Source organism: Strix uralensis, chromosome 2 (assembly GCF_047716275.1).
Source record: "Strix uralensis isolate ZFMK-TIS-50842 chromosome 2, bStrUra1, whole genome shotgun sequence".
NCBI classification, from domain to species: Eukaryota; Metazoa; Chordata; class Aves; order Strigiformes; family Strigidae; genus Strix; species Strix uralensis.
Window position 1 is genome coordinate 65,162,665 of NC_133973.1, and position 18,011 is coordinate 65,180,675.

Genomic DNA, 18,011 nt, shown 5'->3' on the forward strand with positions numbered 1-18,011 from the left:
GCCTCATCTGAATCAAATCTCTGCCACCAATTACCAGTCTGACCATCAGCCTCAAGGTATTTTTAAGCACCAGCATAAGTGATAGTTCTGTTTAGGAGTAAGCTGACTGAATTTTGGGTATCTACAAAGAGGCATTTCTAAAAAGTGATTCCTAGTAATTTTAGGTATTCATCCTAAAATGCTCTAAGAGTACCTCTGACAATAAAGACAGCCCAGACATCTCTATTACAGTCATCATCACTGTTGACACATCAAATCAGATGAGGTGAATCCCATCCTAATATCCCATTCTCTCTGCAAGAGGCACTCACAGCTTTATACAGTCATATGCATTGCCCTAGTCTTTCTGGAAAGGGAAGAGAACAGATCTGAGAAATTCGCAAGCTAGCGGTACCTTCAGTATCTCACTCACAATACTACTCACTCACAATACTACTTTTACTCCACTTGTGAAAGCACTTTTTGAAAAAATTATGTTTATATATCCTAAAATAACTATTATTTATGCTCGCCGCAAAGCCCTAAGATATAGCCACTGCTGTTGACACACTTCACCACCATCCTCTGAACTCTGATCATGTAACCCCCTTGCAACCGGGGTGCAACTCCGCACGAGGACCTCGTAGCACCACCAAAAGAATTCAGAGTTAGCAAACTTCTTGGACTGCGTAAGTCCCCCAAACTGATTTGAGTTCCAAGTAGTATTTCAGCGATTAACCATTTAAGACGCTCCTTTCCTTCTTCTCCACAGTGTACACAGCAACGGCACCCGAAACGCCCGCGCCCCTCGCCCCGGCCGCTCGGCGCATACCCCACCCGGGTGTCCCGCCGGTCTCTACCTTGGGGCGACCCTCCGCTCTCCCCCTCGAGCTCCCCGGGGAGCGCTGGGCGCTCATGGCGGCTGCCGGGGCGCAGCTGAGGGACCGGCCGCCGCTGCCGCCGCCGCCGCCCGGCCCCGCCGGCCCCGCGCGCTCACCCGCCGCCGCGGCTCAATGGGCAGCTCCCGGGGCGCGCCCCCCCGCTCCGCTAGGGGGCGCCAGGCCGCGGCGGCTGCCTCCCGCCGCGTTCCCCGGGCGCCTGGCAACAGCCGCCGCGCCCGCCCGCCCGCCGCCCCGCTCAGCCTGCCCGGCGGGAAGGGGCAGCCGTGCGCCGCCGTTCGCCTGCTCCGGGGCGCGCCACCGCGTCTCTGCAGGCGACCTCCTCAGCCCTGGGGACAGCCCGCGGGCCCCTGCGCCGGCAGGCATCTCCTCGGCTCCACGCGGCGGGAGCACAGCTAAGGCGGGAGGGCGTCCATCTTCTTCCAGGTAGCTGAGGGAAAGCTTGGCTAGTCTGGATGGTTGTGAAGAGCCGTAGAAACCCCGGGTCCAGCTCTCCCCCTGAAGGAAAAGCCGCCCATAACCATCACATTCCTACAGTATTGTCCTCCCCCACGAGGCTGTCCCGTTTCCGTGAGCTGGGGAGCTGGGAGTCCGGCGGCACAGAAGTCAAGCAGCTGCAACGGACATTCTGACTCCTGGCACAGTACCAGCACAACAGCTTGCCTTAGTGGCTCTGTGTAGCGAGTCTATACGCTTTTATTCTCTCTAATCTTCCTTTGAAGATTGCAGGGATCTTACTGGCATCACAGAGATGTGGTGGGATGGGTCCTGTGACTGGAGTGTTGGCATGGAAGGATACAGGGTCTTTAGGAAGGACAGGCAGGGGAGACGAGGAGAGGGTGTCACCATCTATGTCAGTGACCAGCTGGAGTGCCTGGAGCTCTGCCTGGGAATGGATGAGGAGCCAGCTGTGAGTTTATGGGTCGGGATTAAAGGGAGGGCAGCAACAGGTGACATTATAGTGGGAATCTGCTACAGGCCACCCGACCAGGAAGACCAAGTGGATGAGGCCCTCTATAGACAGATAGGAGCAGCCTCATGTTCACAAGCCCTGGTCCTCATGGGGGACTTCAGCCACCCCAATATCTGCTGGAGGGACAGCAGGGCATAAGCAATCCACGAGGTTCCTGGAACACGTTGATGGTAACTTCCTTCTTCAAGTGATAGAGGAGCCAACAAGGAGAGGTGCTATGCTGGACCCTGTTCTCACCAACAAGGAGGGGCTGGTGGGGAGTGTGAAGCTCAAGGGCAGCCTTGGCTGCAGTGACCATGAAATGGTGGAGTTCAAGATCCTTAGGGCAGCGAGGAGGGCACACAGCAAGCTCATGACCCTGCACTTCAGGAGAGCAGACTTTGGCCTCTTCAGGGATCTGCTTGGCAGAGTAGCATGGGATAAATCCCTGGAGGGAAGAGGGGCCCAAGAAAGCTGTTTAATATTCAAGGATCCCCTCCTCCAGGCTCAGGAGTGATGCATTCCAACAAAGAAGTCAGGTAAGAACACTAGGAGGCCTACATGGATGAACAGGAAGTTCCTGGACAAACTCAAACACAAAAAGGAAGCCTCCAGAAGGTGGAAGCAAGGACTAGTAGCCTGGGAGGAATAGAAACTGTCTGAGCCATCAGGGATCAGGTTAGGAAAGCCAGAGCCCTGACAGAATTAAATCTGGCCAGGGACATCAAAGGCAACAAGAAAAGCTTCTATAGGTATGTCAGTGTTAAAAGGAAGACTAGGGAAAACATGGGCCCTCTTCAGAAGGAAACAGGAGACCTGGTCACCTGGGATATGGAGAAGGCTGATAGTATGATTCATTTTTTGGCCTCAGTCTTCACCGGCAAATGCTCCAGCCACACCACCCAAGATGCAGAAGGCAAAGGCAGGGACTGTGAGATGAAGAACTGCCTGCTGTAGAAGATCAGGTTCGAGACCATCTAAGGAATCTGAAGGTGCATAAGTCCATGGGGCCTGATGAGATGCATCTGCGGGTCCTGAGGGAACTGGCAAATGACTTGTATAAGCCACTATCCATCATATTTGAGAAGTTGTGGCAGTCCAGTGAAGTCCCCACTCACTGCAAAAGGGGAAACATAACCCTCATTTTTTAAAAGGGAAAAAAGTAAGACCCAGAGAACTACAGGCCAGTCTGTCTCACCTCTGTGCCTGGCAAGATCACGGTGTGGATCCTCCCAGAAACTATGCTAGGGCACATGGAAAATAGGGAGGTTACTGGTGACAGCCAACATGGCTTCCCTAAGGGCAAATCGTGCCTGACAAATTTGGTGGCCTTCTATGATGGGGCTACAACGTTGGTGGATAAGGGAAGAGCAACCAATGTCATCTACCTGGATTTCTGCAAAGCATTTGACACCGTCCCATATGATATCCTTGTCTCTAAATTGGAGACATGGATTTGACAAATGGACCACTGGGTGGATAAAGAATTGGCTGGATGGTTGCAAAGAGTTACGGTCAACAGCGGCTTGATGTCCAAGTGGAGAGCAGTGACGAATGGTGTTCCTCAGGGGTCAGTGTTGGGAGCAGCACTGTTTAACATCTTTCTTGGCAACATGGACAGTGGGATTGAGTGCACTCACAGCAAGTTCACCGACAGCATCAAGCTGTGTGGTGCAGTCGACATGTTGGAGAGAAGCGGTGCCATCCAGAGGGACCTTGACAGGCTTGAGAGATGGGCCCATGCAAACCTCATGAATTTCAACAAGGCCAAGTGCAAGGTCCTGCACATGGGTCGGGGCAATCCCATGCACAAATACTGGGTGATGAGTGGGTTGAGAGCAGCCCTGCAGAGAAGGAGTTGGGGGTATTAGTGGATGGAAAACTGACTGTGAGCCATCAGTGTGCACTTGCAGCCCAGAAAGCCAACTGTATCCTGGGCTGCACCAAGAGAAGTGTGGCCAGCAGGTTGAGGAAGGTGATTCTCCCCCTCTACTCTGCTCTCGTGTAACCCCACCTGCAGTACTGTGTCCAGTTCTGGGGCCCCCACATAAGAAGGACATGGACCTGTTGGACCAAGTCCTGAGGAAGGCCACGAAGATGATCAGGGGGCTGGAGCACCTCCCTTATGAGGAGAGGCTGAGAGAGTTGGGGTTGTTCAGCCTGGAGAAGAGAAGGCTCTGGGGAGACCTTATAGCAGCCTTCCAGTACCTAACGGGGGCCAACAGGAAAGATGGGGAGGGACTCATTTATCAGGGAGTGTAGTGATAGGACAAGGGGTAATGGTTTTAAACTGAAAGAGGGCAGATTTAGATTAGATGTAAGGCAGAAATTCTTTGCTGTGAGGGTGATGAGACACTGGAACAGGTTGCCCAGAGAAGCTGTGGCTGCCCCCTCCCTGGAAGTGTTCAAGGCCAGGTTGGACGGGGCTTTGAGCAACCTGGTCTAGTGGAAGGTGTCCCTGCCCGTGGCAGGGGGGTTGGAACTAGATGATCTTTAAGGTCACTTCCAACCCAAACCATTCTGTGATAGTATGATTCAAAGATGATCATAATACTTGTTGTCCTTACAGATGTGTATGACTGAAATGCTAGACGCAAAACCAAATGAGAGGTTAGAAATAATCCTAAAAAGTCATTAAAAAAATGATACACTGTAAAATCTTGTACAAAATTATCAGTAAAACCCTTTTTCCATTAGTTTGATATAAATATTTATGAGCACTGCCTTCACAGAAATTTAATTATTTCTCTACTTGGTTTCATCTTGGGAGGTTTTTGAGTAACTCTTATCTATGAAAATTAAACTTTCAGATATCAGATTTATGACTTACAGTATAGTTCCTCAATAAACATTACTAAAGTCAAGAAAAGGTGCTCATATTTCTTTTCGCTTTTAAGATGAATGTTGAGTGACTGGTTGCTGTTATATCTTTTTGAATGGCTTTTTTTGGGGGAGAGGGGAGCTAAGCCAAGCCTCTCCTCAAGTGACATAATGTTCTCTCCAGACCTCAACAGATAAAAAGATGACTTCCTCAAATAATAGTTCAACTCTTCATAGTTATTTGGAGGTGGAGGCAGGGAGGTGGGTGACTATCACAGATTGGCATACTCTGACATATGCAATAATACCGCCCATTGTTGGTTTGAGTGGAATTCTTTGGTTTTGATTTTAAAGCACCCTTAACTACCTTTAATTCCAACCTCCTTTGGCCCATCTGCACACACGTGGCATAGGCCTTGCCCCTGATTAATCCAGAAGTCTCAAAAGACAGGGAAAGGCAGCATGAGCAATGCTTACAGGTCAGAATATTTCAGGGACAAAGTCAAGCAGCCGTGCCTTGTCAGTCCAGCCCCAGGAGAGAAGACGGGTATTCTAAAACTGCCACAGCTGATCAGCCAGGACAGACCGTGAGCTCAGGGAGCACAGCTGAACACCTCTACTCTGATTAGATTCATTTCTTTCAGAAACTAATATCCAAGGAGACACTTTTACAGACAAAAGCTCCAACAATAGCCATACAATCTTTCTGACTTGACAAGCGTTAGATAAGAAAGAATTAATCTTGAGAAAATAGCCTTCCTTTAATTAAACCTCTTCTTCTACTCAAAACCCATCTGATTTACATACAAGTTTGTAAGATATATGTGCCAATTGTAAATCTTTAACATTACACTTGTTTCTTGACAGTGTCAAGCATTAGCTTTGCACATATGATAAACCCATTTTTTAACGCTACAGCTAACACATTCACTGGTTTACAAACAGTGTAAAGTTAAAACATCAAGGTATTAAAAGGCTAATTACATTTTCCTTTATTCCACTAACAAAATCATAGCAAAGAAATTATTTCTTCTGTTTTCTTATACCCCAAGATAGGAATTCTTATTCACAGCACCTCTAGCTGCACATCTCTTCTTGGAATAGCAAGACAGGGATGAGAAGACTGACGCCTTTGAAGAAAGGGATGAGAAAAGGGTAAGGAGGCTTTTTGAATCCTGCGGCTCCTATTATTGCCTGCTTGTGTTGGGCATGGATATAAGCAGTCTTTGAAAGAGGCTGCTTTAGGTTGTCCCAAAGCCAAGCTGAGAAACCAGAGAAAATGTACTGTCTTCCCTGTTAGGCATTAGCACAGATTTTCTATTCTGGAAACAGTGCCTGGTGAATGACCAGGTTTTTTGGCAAGCGGCCACTATAAAGCACTCACGGATAGAGCTCACCTTTTTGGAGATTAGGAGTGAGTAATACCTCTGAAATATGATCCCCACCCAAAGACAGAGAAGAAATTGGAAAATTTTAACTTCCAGAAAAAGAGCAAGAGAAACAAGTCTCTTTCTTTTCCTCTCCCCATCCTGGATTTCGTACAAGTCTTCCTTTGTGATTTTGGTATGGTGGAAATCATCAGAGAAGACTCAGCATTACCATGTTTATCTCCAGAAGAGATGTGATGAGAAGAGCATTTCAGGTTTTCATAACTTTACCAAAATTATTACTCATGAAAATTCATTTTAGGAGTGAAATTATGTATTTTGAATTGGTTCTGTTCTGGTATATCTGTGGTTTTCTCTAAGTGACATATGGTGAGTTCTCTCTTATACATTAATGCTGATTAACATTGTGCAGAGGAGTTATTTTGCTTTTTGTGTACTAAACAAAGCTCTGTTGATCAAAGAAAGAATGAAAATCGTACACAGAATTGTTTTCAAAAGCAAAATAATCACTGTATTTTGTAGGTATGTGATTTACACAATAACAGTTGAAACATAAGACTTTTTAAAAGTCCAATCCAGAAATGTGATTATTTAGGTCCACACAGAAGATGGCATTAGTATGGCTTTGCACAACCTCTTACATTAACCTCACCCTCCAAATCTCGCAGTTTCCTACATAATGCAGTCCTCACTAGACTGAGCGAAGAGATAAATAAAGCATGGTATGTATTTATAAATTAATACTTTCTGCTTATTGCCAGAATATTTCTGATTATCTTGCCGGGTTTGTCTTCAACAGCCATTTTTTCAGGGAAGGTATTTATTATTGCATGTGTATTTTATCCTTCAGCACATCACAAACAGATCCATGTAATTTTTACCAATCCACCTAGTATTCTGCACACTTTACATTTTTTAGCAAATTCTGGTTCTAATTAAGGGAACAAGAGTTGCTCTGGTTAGGCCCAGAGTTTTCAACTAGAAAAACATGGAGTGTGACAGCTCACAGTATGATTTTAGTGACACCCCGTGGCAAAAATGACACATTACAAATTTCCAAGTCAAGTGCCAAAATGGAAACAAAAGGTCCCACATTTTGGTTCCTAGTAATATCAGAAGTCCCACAAGATGCAATTCACTTCCTCTGACCAGGTTCACTTTTGCATTTTGCCAACTGCCTCAAAAGCCGATTTTCCAATATTTAGAACACTAAATCAACAGATTTTTATGAACAATCGAAGTCCACCCTATGCATTACAGAATAGTTCACCCCAGTGAAAAGTTATCACCAGTCTAATTTAGCAACAAGTTAGCCCCTTTCAAACTGCTTAAAATAATTCCCAACTTTTTTCTTTTTTAATGTGACGGTATAACATGCCAAGTGGTTGGGCACACATCACATCAGGCTCCTCTTAGAGCCTGTTTCTCCCACTAATCACCACCAGCATACACGATGGTTTCTTACTTTTTGCTTGCCCTACTACATTTCTTTTGAGAGTTTGGTAAGGAATTGTCATACTCTTAATGGGAAGTAGGAAATAATCCCAGGCTCATATTTTTAATCTCGGAAGTCTTCCAGCCTTATCTACCTTCTTTTCTCCTTCACCTTTCAGCTAACATAGCTGTCCTAGAACCATTTCTTCACTTAGAAGGTAAAGGCAATTCAGGCCCCATTGTGAACAGTTTTCTTTAATGGTAACGCAAATATGTGAACACCCAATTACACACCCAAAGCCAAACTGCTTCTTAAGTAATTTCACTGTTTCATCTGAATAAGGATATCAACTTGGCATTTCTTCCTAAGCCACCTATTCCTAGAACTAGGAAGAACAAAAGTTACTTACCTGTGTTAACTGTTCAAGAGGAACAGCCTATGTGAATTCTCACAACCTGGTATACCAACCTTTTTCTCTACAATTCCTTCATGTCTTGGGACTCCAATATTAAGGCATAATGGAAGATAAAAGCATGCAATGTATCCTTTATGAACACACATACACTAGCAAGAGATACAGAGCACATATTTGCCCATATAGATACAACTGTGCATAAAAACTTCAACTACTAGCATTGAACATTATCCCACAGTCTAAGTTTAAATACAGACAACAGTTCTTGAAGAAGAGTTATAGCTAAGGTCCAGTAGACTTTAAGAATGGCTTGTATCAATGCAAGTCTGAAGACAATCTGCTGCATTCAATACATCTTTAATTATCTAGTCTTTGATCACTTCCAGCTTGTTAATGAATTATGCTATCAACATTTAGTTCCTGTATCTTCGTGAATAGCATGGATAGTTTCTTTTTATTTCACAAGCCTCTGTGCATTTGTGTTAACTTATTCAGTCTCCCTCTGAACTCATGAAAGCTTCTGGCATCCAGAACATCCCACGGTGAGGAACTGCGCAGCTGGGTCTCACACCAAGAATCATCTGTTTTATCCGTTGTGCACGTGCCTCTTGTCGGCACATCCAATGCTTCGCAGTTACGTGTCGGCGGAGGCAGTGAAGATCAACACCGACCTACTTTCACAGAATCACAGAACTGTCTAGGTTGGAAAAGACCTTGAAGATCTTTATATACTTATTATTAAGGATATATATATCCTTAATACCGCTTACCAGTTTACAATCTCTTACCATGGGAGGTTTGGTGCGGTTTTTTACCAGGCCGAAGAGTCTTAACTGACTCAGCCGGACGGCGCACAGCACCTGATCATTCTCGCTCCTTCTCGCTCCTTCCCAACTTCCCGCGGCTGCACCACGTCCTGGCTGCGGTGCGAAGAGCGCGCACCGCTCCCCTCAGCTGTCACCCGAGCGGCAAAAGCCGCCTGCAGCCCTCCGCCGTCAGCGGGGACCGGGACTGCCTCCCGCCCTGCCTCCCGCCCTGCCGCCGGGTCCCGTTCGGCAGGGCAGCCCCTCCGGCCTCTCTGACCTCGGGAACCGGAAGGACGTTCCGGAGCGCGCGGCGGGGCCGCCGCCGGCGCTAACGGGCCTGCACGCGCACGAGGGCCGGCGCGCCCCTCCCCGCCGTGAGTACCGTCTCGCGCCCCGCGCGCGCGGCCTCGGCCGTTGCGGGGCGCGGGGGGGGCGCGGGAGGAGGGAAGGGAGAGGGAGTCGCGCGGGCGATGGCGGGCAGGGCGGGTGCATCGCCTCAGCGCAGCCCCGCGGGGGGACGCGGCCTGCTGCCGCCCGGGCTGCCGCAGGGTGAGGGGTGGACGCCGAGAGAGGCCGCTGTGGCTGAGGGAACGGCTGCGCCGAGAGCGAAATGGCGCCCGGGACGGCGGCGGATGGTACCGACTCCGGTAACTCCGCGGGGCTTTGCCTCGCCCCTCGGGAGGGCGCTGCAGGCTCCACGGCAGCAAGCCCTGCGCCTGACTGGCTAGTCCCTGACTCAACAAGCTCGTGAGCTTGTTGCGCCTGTTTTTTATCATCAGATCAATGAAAAAAACCCACCAACTTAATTGGACTGCTAAAATTAGGTTTAGCGAAATACACAAAGTAAAATTGTATTAGCAAGACAGTACTGAGTGAGGGGAAGATGCACAGTTTAATTCCATTTCTTCCTTTGGTCTTTGAGGCACCAAGGACTGCAAGGAGAAGCTGCTCTGACAACCCTGGCTTTTATGTTAAGCACATGGTTTGAGCAGCATCACTAGCTTGAAGAGGAGAAACGTGCTGTGTAAACTCACATCAGCTCAGGAGCATTGCTACTTTGGGAAGAGCATGACTCCATCACGACTGCCACTGACATTTCATTTATGTCACAACAGCAGGTTGTGCATTTGCCACATTCGGCTTTACCAGACCAAGTTTTTCTTCCATCTACTGTCCAGTTATTAAAAACATGGTATTCCAGTCATCCTTAAAGACCTGCCTTCAGCTATCCTGCATCCTCAGGACTCCAAAAGCTGGCTTCAGAAGCAGTAGTGGAGGCCTCATTATCCAGTCTGTTTCTAATGATGTTTACCAAAATCTAGCTGTGGAAGACTGGATCCATGACCACATGAATTTAGAGAACCGACAGGTCCTTTTCCTTTGGAGAAATTCCCCTGCTGTGGTAATAGGGAGACATCAGAATCCCTGGCAGGAATGCAACCTCAGGCTATTGAGGCAAAAAAACATAAAACTAGCCAGGAGAAGAAGTGGAGGAGGAACAGTTTACCATGACTTAGGCAATATAAATTTGACTTTCTTTACAACCAGAAAAAAATACGAACGAATGGAAAACCTGAAACTAGTTGTGAAGGCACTGAAAGCCTTATGCCCCCAGTTAGATGTACATGTCACCGACAGATATGACATCTTGCTAGATAGGCAATACAAAATCTCAGGTACTGCTGCAAAGCTGGGAAGGACAACTGCTTATCACCACTGTACCTTACTCTGTAATGCAGATAAGTTTGTTTTATCTTCTGTGCTAAAGAGTCCTTATAAAGGGCTAAAAAGCAATGCCACTCCTAGCGTGCCTGCCTCAGTGAAAAACCTCTTTGAAGAGGATCCTAGTTTAACTTGTGAAATGCTCCTGGATGCCATTGCTGAAGAATACGCTACACAACACCAAACAGATCATCAGATCACCTTAATAAATCCAGCTGATGAGACTGTGCTTCCTGGAATTAATAATAAAACTAAAGAACTACAAACCTGGGATTGGGTGTATGGAAAGACACCGAAGTTCAGCGTTAGCACTTGTTTTAACATAGCCTATAAAGGTTCTGTTCTTGACGTTAAAGTAGATATGGATGTAAAGCATGGAAGGATTGAAGGCTGTAACATTGATCTGCCGGAGCAGTGGCTGCCACCGGCGCTGTGCAGTGAACTGGTGAAGAACCTTACTGGCAGTAAGTTCTGCCCAAATGAAACCACTACACTAGCAACAACGTTACTGAGAGTGTGTCCACAAGATGATGACTTGCACAGCAGGTGGAATCTGTTGTGTGAGAATATGATAATGTTAATGTGACTTGCATTTTGAAAATGTAAGTTAAACTTCTGCTGCTTTTTTATTAAATTTATAGAAAACAAAATTAAAACATTAATTTCTACAAGCTGAATTTTTCTCTTACTAGTCATTCGAACTGTTTAATCTTGGCTTTTGCTTAATATTACCTACTAACAATTAGATTTCACGCTGCCTGCACCATAGGTTCCCAGACTGTAGGCTGCATGCCACTGCAGTAGGCTGCAGCCCCGTGTCACTCCATGCTGACAGACAGCATCCCTGCCTAAACCAGGGAAAATGGTGGCGGCATCCCAAACTGGCTCTCTAGCAGAGAAGGTGCAAATGGCTGACACAGATGGGATGGGGTAGATGGAAAAGTGAATCCCCCAACCTGCATCCTGCTCCTTGCAGACAGTAGCTCAAAGGCCATGTCTCAGCCCCTGAGCTGTGCGGAGAGGGATGTCCCCCTGGTTTCTGGTGGCAAGTCCTTCCTTGGAGAGTGGTGGTGACCCTCTGCCTCCGCTGTGCAAGCATAGTAGTAAACTAAGCTTGTTGCTGTGTAGTGCATCAGTCCAGCAGTTCCACGCTGGATTAGGGCTTTTATCCATGCGTGTGCAAGAGCAGGGGAGATATTAGGAAATTCAGTGGGGGGGGTTATGTGATGAGGGCAGGACGGAGGGTGTATGTGCCTCCTTTGTACCGGCACTGCCTGGCAGAAAGCTGGGAGTCACTGTGGCTGTAGGTACGGGTATCGAAGCTGAAACTGGGAACATTTCTACATCAGGAAATATACTTGCAAATACAGATCGAGGAGAAACAGGTTCCTTTTCCCTTTCCAGGAAAAAAATTTCCTAATGAAAGGCAATACTGAACTGAGGATGACAGTTTTCACATTAAGTAAAAATAATAGCTCAGTATAAAGTAACATTATGAAAGAAAGACTCAAGATGTCTTTCACTGTTGTTGCCAAATAAGCAGAATGCAATTTTGATCAGGTCAGAACAGCAGCAGTTTACTATAGGAGAGAACACAGAGCAGCGGAGAGACGGCCTCTGCTGAGATGAACTGCAGACACCAAGTTGGGTGGGAGTGTTGATCTGCTCGAGGGTAGGGAGGCTCTGCAGAGAGACCTGGACAGGCTGGAGCGATGGGCTAAGGCCAACTGTAGGAGTTTCAATAAGGCCAAATGCCGGGTGCTGCACTTGGGCCACAACAACCCCCAGCAGCGCTACAGGCTTGGGGAGGAGTGGCTGGAGAGCTGCCAGTCAGAGAGGGACCTGGGGGTGTTGATTGACAGCCGGCTGAACATGAGCCAGCAGTGTGCCCAGGTGGCCATGAAGGCCAATGGCATCCTGGCTTGTATCAGAAATAGCGTGGCCAGCAGGGACAGGGAAGTGATCTTACCCCTGTACTCGGCACTGGTGAGGCCGCACCTCGATTACTGTGTTCAGTTTTGGGTCCCTCACTACAGAAAGGACATTGAATGACTCGAGCGTGTCCAGAGAAGGGCAACGAAGCTGGTGAAGGGTCTGGAGCACATGTCGTACGAGGAGCGGCTGAGGGAACTGGGGCTGTTTAGTCTGGAGGAGGCTGAGGGGAGACCTCATCGCCCTCTACAACTACCTGAAAGGAGGTTGCAGAGAGCTGGGGATGAGCCTCTTTAACTGAGTAATAAGTGATGCAACAAGAGGGAATGGCCTCAAGTTCACCAGGGAAGGTTTAGACTAGATATTAGGAAGCATTTCTTTACAGAATGGGTTGTTAGGCGTTGGAATGGGCTGCCCAGGGAGGTGGTGGAGTCCCCATCCCTGGAGGTGTTTAAGAGTCGGGTCGACATAGCGCTGAGGGATATGGTGTAGTTGGGAACTGTTAATGTTGGGTTGATTGTTGGACTGGATGATCTTCAAGGTCTTTTCCAACCTAGACAATTCTGTGATGCTGTGATCCTGTTATGAATAGCTTAGTCCTTTGCTAATTAAATTGTGCAGACAAGACCAGTAGCTGCAAATATTTCCTAACAAGTGAGGCCTGCAAAGGCCTATGTTACTACATTACCTGCACACTCATTTTTGAAAGATGGCTGTTTGGCCAGCACTCCATAGGAGGAAATTATGTGGCAGAAGAAACTTACCTTTAGCTAAGGAGAGCAGTCAGTGGGGGCGAATCCAGTCCTGGGACTGGCACTCATGCTGCAGGGCTGAACAGCACTCAGCTGACTCCAGCGGGGAAGGCAGCTTAAGCTCATCTCCACAGAGGGTGCCAGGAGGGACAGTCCCGGCCGCACAACCCAGGTGATGACCTGACTACGTAAGTGGGAGTGGCAGCACAGAACATGGCCTGGAATCAGTAAAATGATTGTGGAACTGTACTCTTAAGATTTCTCTGATTTGTTTTTTCCCATTCATTGATGCCCATTCCTCTTCATACATGGTGTTCCTACTGACAGTGAAAGGACCTATTCAGAGATAAAGGGTTTATAGGTAAAAATTGCAGTGCAGTGCCACCTGGTACATCACTAAAGGCTTACTTGTACACATGTACAGATAATGCATATCCACGAGATCTTCTAGGAGATCTGCAGTCTTAACTAGTGAATTATAGTCTAATTAGAAAACAGAGAAAAAGTTCTAGCCATGAACAGGCAAGAGGGAAGACCATGCTTGCCTCTTGTAGTTGCAGGGGACTACATCATAGGGGCTCACTACTACCACAGAAAGACATACTGTATTACAAGATGCAGAAAGCATAAAGATTTTTATTTTGACTTCCGCTTAAGTACTAAAATTTAATGTTGATCTAAAGTCTTTAAGGTGGCTTTTTATTTTGCGCCTGTATGTTTGAAATTGCTGGACTAGGTTAAAAGATACAAAGCTTCGCACTTGGGAAGCTTACTCTATTTACAGTGAACCTTCTCCCCAAATGGCTGATTTAGAAGACATTACCTAGCTTCTTTGAATTACCTATGTAGTACAGAGAAGAATTCAAACAGATGACTAGAACTACAAATAATAAAAAATAACCTTTATTCCCATTAAAAATAGGCATATATTATATGCAACTGAACAAAACTGATGACAGTGACCAGAAACCTAGTATCACACCAGCAAGCCAGAGAGCTTCTGTGGAATGTCTGGGGGGACTGACCGGTAGCATACAGCTTCTGTGGCATCTATGTTACTCTTTTTGCTGATGTAACACTGAAAAGCTGAGGCATTATTATGCAAAATGATAAAGAAGGCAGACCACTGGCAAATTGTGACCCAGAGAACAAGCCAAAGACCAAGCTGTTTCTTCTCGATAGCTGTGGAATAGATTTGTTGTGTTAACGGAAGACTAAAAGAACAGCAGCATTAGGTGACAGAAGGTGAAAGAAGAATAAAGCAAATAATTAAAAAAGGATAATGGAATACACCAGTCATCAGGAAAAAGAAACACAGGAAGGAGAAAAATCTCTAGCAATGAACACGCTACTAGAATATGGAGGTATATTGTATTACAAGATGCAGAAAACATAAGGCACCTATCAGTCCAATGGCTGAAAAGATTTTGATGGGACCTGCAAAAGAGGTTCATGTCAGAATATATGACTTTGCCAGATTCTTGCTGACAATGGTCACGAACTTTTATACTAGGAGAAAAAGCAACAGCAGCTCACATGATCCCTTCTGCTTTCCAGAGGATGAAGGGAAGAAAAGACTCTTGTCTTTTTTCCAATCAGCATATCCTTAGAATCATTATTAGCAAGAAAGTTTCAGGGTATCCAACTTCTGGAAGAATTTTAAAATAATTGACTTTTTTTTTTCAGGGGAGTACCTTAGTAGCAGGGAAATAGCTTACTACAGTTCAGACTGGCATGACTAGCTGGAAGGACATTAAACGTGCAAGTCAGGGAAAAATATTGGGGGAGGATCATACAACCTTTCCATGCCTAAAGCAAAGGATGAAAATGAGTTATATGACCATACATCACAGAATAAAAGAACATACAGGAGTGACAAGGAAAAGAATACAGCTGTTTGCATCCTTTCCAGCCCAAAAGTCATCATGCAGAGACACATTAAGACAACCCTAAAATGTCTGTATACTGAACACTACAATGTTTGTATGCAAGAAGCTTGGAAAATTGAACGTTAGGTTTGGGTTTACTAGTAAAGTCTGTGAAATCAGGTACTACGGGATTGACTAAACCAGCAGAACAGTAGTCATGACTGGAATACAGGAATTAAAGGAAATAAATAAGGCTGCTTACAAAAGAGGACATGAGGCAGCCCAGCTTCCAATGCTTGTGAGGTGGTCATTTATATAAAGAAAAAAATCTGCTCAAGACAAAGTTAATAGTAAAAATAGAAATGACAGTAAAGAGGTCTTTGAGAGACAGTATTGAGGGTTTGTTATGAAATCAAGATCGAATAGAGACATGGATTGTATTAATTAAGATTATGGAAGAAGTACAGTGGAGGAATTGTATGGTTGTGTTTTCTCAGACTGAAAAGTCTCAAATATTCTTAAACCTACAGATTATAAAAGCTGTGCTGGACTAAGTACTTAGAAGAATTGCTTCTGAGGGTGGACAGCTGGACTCAAGCAGCATCTTCTAGTCTCACATTTTTATACTTATAAAATCACTCATTAAAAGCAGTCATATCTGATCACATTTTCTTTGTATGTTTAGTATGAAAGACGTCCACTGTTGTTTCATAACAAGGTCGCAAGTCAAAGTCACAGTATCCAATGCTGAAACGACCCTGCAGAAATTAACAGAATTGACATGGTGAACTTAGAATGAGCTCTTCCACGGTCTAAGTTAACTAAAGATATCAAAGCATTCTTACCTTTGGTTTCTTAAAATAATCAAGACCCCTTCCAATCTTAATCATCCATCCATTGTTGAATCTGTTTTAAAAATTCACAGATGTGAAAACCATGAGTACACTGAATAAAAAAAATAGTTCTATCCACATGACACGCAAGCTCCTTGCTTCAATCAGTTATTTCCTAGTGTCACTGATACCCGTATGAACCATGGAAGACACTATTCTGTATAAAGAGACATCTAGTATGTTCACAGTTAGAATCCATGAAACTACAGAGGGTTGATTTTACTGAGTGAGGGCCACTGCCTTCCACTTTGTTAACCACAGCTGTAATCAGAAATTGTCTCAAAAGTTAGGGCTAAGCGGTGTGACTTCAAATAACTGGCATTCATTAGTTTTTTGTATCACCCACCTAATTTCTCGATCATGTATTGAAGATGAAAATTCAAAATTCAGTGTTACTCCATAGTTCTTCAAGGATTGTTGTATTTCTTCCAAGCCATTTATCTGTTGAGTCCTCCCACTGCCCTGTTAAAAGCAAAAATAACATGGCAGTGTTTTTTTACCATATATTGTACTTTGGGTCACTTCTTCCTAAACTCACCAACAAAACCTTTTTAGTAATAACTTAAACCCAACGAAAGTCACTTGGATGAAGGTAGATTCACAGTTTTGAAGACAGGATAAAAAGCAGACAGATTACAGGTACACCTTGTAAGGGATATGGAGGAGGAGCTCACTCTCAGCCTGTTGAAACTAGGTATGTGTTATTATTTAAGCCAAAACAAATGCAGCGATAGTTTGAGAGGTTTTAGCTCATCAAAACCTCTAAAATGACAACAATATACAGCTGTTGGAAGAGAAAAAGATGTATCTCAACAGATGTTTTGGTTCTGATGACATTTTCCACAACAAAGCTTTCACAAAAATATCTTTTCCATTTAAGATCCTGCTTACCAAGAATTCTTTCATTATCGGAAACTCTGAACTTATGAAACGACTTATGTTCAACTGTCACATTTTTATTTTGCTCTTCATCTGTGTTTTCTGCTGAAGGTGTCAGAGCCTCAGTCTAACATGTACTGTTAAGTAAATCTATATTTAAAAATAAGTATGTATGCAAATAAAAATATATTTGCATGTGGTATCACGTGAGCACAAGGAAACAGAACCAAAATCCAGTCACTTACTTCATCACAGGAAGTGAGGAGGTGGATTGTTTTCACTTTGCATGGCCCCTTAACTAGCATCTCGCAGAACCGTAGGAAGTTATACAACTGTAAAAAGTTTTATTTAATTTAGTAACGTGGATTTTTTTTAGTAGTTACATCTGTATCAGTTACGCCGAATATACTTGCCTGATAAACACTCCTAATGTATGGGTCCTCCACCCAAACTTCGGAAACAATCTCAGTAAGATACTCTTGGAAAAGCTTTTCATAGCTGAAACCTGTTGCATTTTCCTCTATCCTGATTTGCTTATGGTATTTGCCATCTGAAAAGATCATGACATAAATCCTAGGTTAACTGCCTCACCCATAAAACACTCACATAACAACAGTACATCGCAGCTCCATACCTTGTTTCTCTTTTTCGACGTGTTTTTTAATGTCTTCAGCCCTGGTCATGTACTCGGATATTTTCTGCCGGTAATGATGCTTTTTGGCCTCATCTTTCGTGGCTGTGAATCAAAAGCGCACAGGCCAGGTCTGTTGGCGGCGGGGGGGGGGGGGGGGGCGCGGGGAGCTGAGCCCTGCCTGGCCGCCGTGGAGGGACCGCAAGCTCTCCTCTCCCTCCCCGTCAGGCGACGGGGGCCCGGGGCCGGCCCTCGGCAGCAAGGGCGGCTCGTGTCTCCTCAAAACCACCCGCGGACGGCGGCCTCCTCCACAGCCGGGAGGTGTTTAACAACTGACCGCCTCAACGCCTGCAGTAAACCGCTGCCAATCCGCCCCTCGCCCGCCCGCCGCCGCCCGGTACCTTTCACCACCTGCAGCAGGAGGTCAATGCCTTCCTGGTAACACACCAGCGACTCCTGGAACCGAGACGCCAGGTCCAGCTCCACCGCCCGCCTCACCGTCTCCGCCCCGGCCCGCTCCAGCGCGGCGGTGCCATCGCCCCCCGCCCGCGACATGGGCGCCGCGGCGGGGACGGGGACTGGGCAGACGGGGCGCTGCGCATGCGCGCGCCTCACCCGCCGCCGGAGAGGGGATTGTGCC

At 46.0% G+C, this 18,011-nt stretch overlaps 3 protein-coding genes and 1 long non-coding RNA gene across 6 annotated transcripts in view; 1 reads left to right on the forward strand and 3 right to left on the reverse strand.

Moving 5' to 3' along the window:
- The window catches only part of TSGA10 (testis specific 10), a 29,845-nt gene extending 28,949 nt beyond the window's left edge, over positions 1–896 (reverse strand). The window contains exon 1 of the mRNA XM_074860773.1: positions 840–896. Within this exon, the coding sequence (XP_074716874.1) occupies positions 840–896 (57 nt within the window). The remainder of the gene's footprint in view (positions 1–839) is intronic.
- A 4,496-nt stretch (positions 897–5,392) lies between these two features.
- On the reverse strand, positions 5,393–8,812 carry LOC141939386 (uncharacterized). Of its 2 annotated transcripts, none has more exons than XR_012627570.1 (2): positions 8,677–8,812; positions 5,393–8,562 (listed from the first exon to the last, which is right to left on the reverse strand). It is a non-coding gene; the product is annotated as an uncharacterized LOC141939386 (long non-coding RNA). The 2 variants fall into 2 exon arrangements; XR_012627571.1 differs by having other exon boundaries at positions 5,393–8,559; positions 8,677–8,795.
- Positions 8,813–9,002: 190 nt separating this feature from the next.
- On the forward strand, positions 9,003–11,093 carry LIPT1 (lipoyltransferase 1). Its single transcript, XM_074859033.1, has 2 exons — positions 9,003–9,068; positions 9,617–11,093. Exon 2 carries the CDS (start codon positions 9,884–9,886, stop codon positions 11,000–11,002), a length of 1,119 nt encoding a protein of 372 aa, XP_074715134.1. The 5' UTR covers positions 9,003–9,068; positions 9,617–9,883; the 3' UTR covers positions 11,003–11,093.
- A 2,888-nt stretch (positions 11,094–13,981) lies between these two features.
- On the reverse strand, positions 13,982–17,967 carry MITD1 (microtubule interacting and trafficking domain containing 1). Of its 2 annotated transcripts, none has more exons than XM_074859047.1 (7): positions 17,773–17,967; positions 17,375–17,476; positions 17,154–17,290; positions 16,986–17,072; positions 16,208–16,323; positions 15,814–15,874; positions 13,982–15,726 (listed from the first exon to the last, which is right to left on the reverse strand). In XM_074859047.1, the coding sequence occupies exons 1-7, from the start codon at positions 17,924–17,926 to the stop codon at positions 15,631–15,633; spliced, it is 753 nt and encodes a 250-aa protein (XP_074715148.1). In that variant the 5' UTR covers positions 17,927–17,967; the 3' UTR covers positions 13,982–15,630. The 2 variants fall into 2 exon arrangements, with proteins under 2 accessions (XP_074715148.1, XP_074715149.1); XM_074859048.1 differs by having other exon boundaries at positions 17,783–17,899.
- Positions 17,968–18,011: the final 44 nt, after the last annotated feature.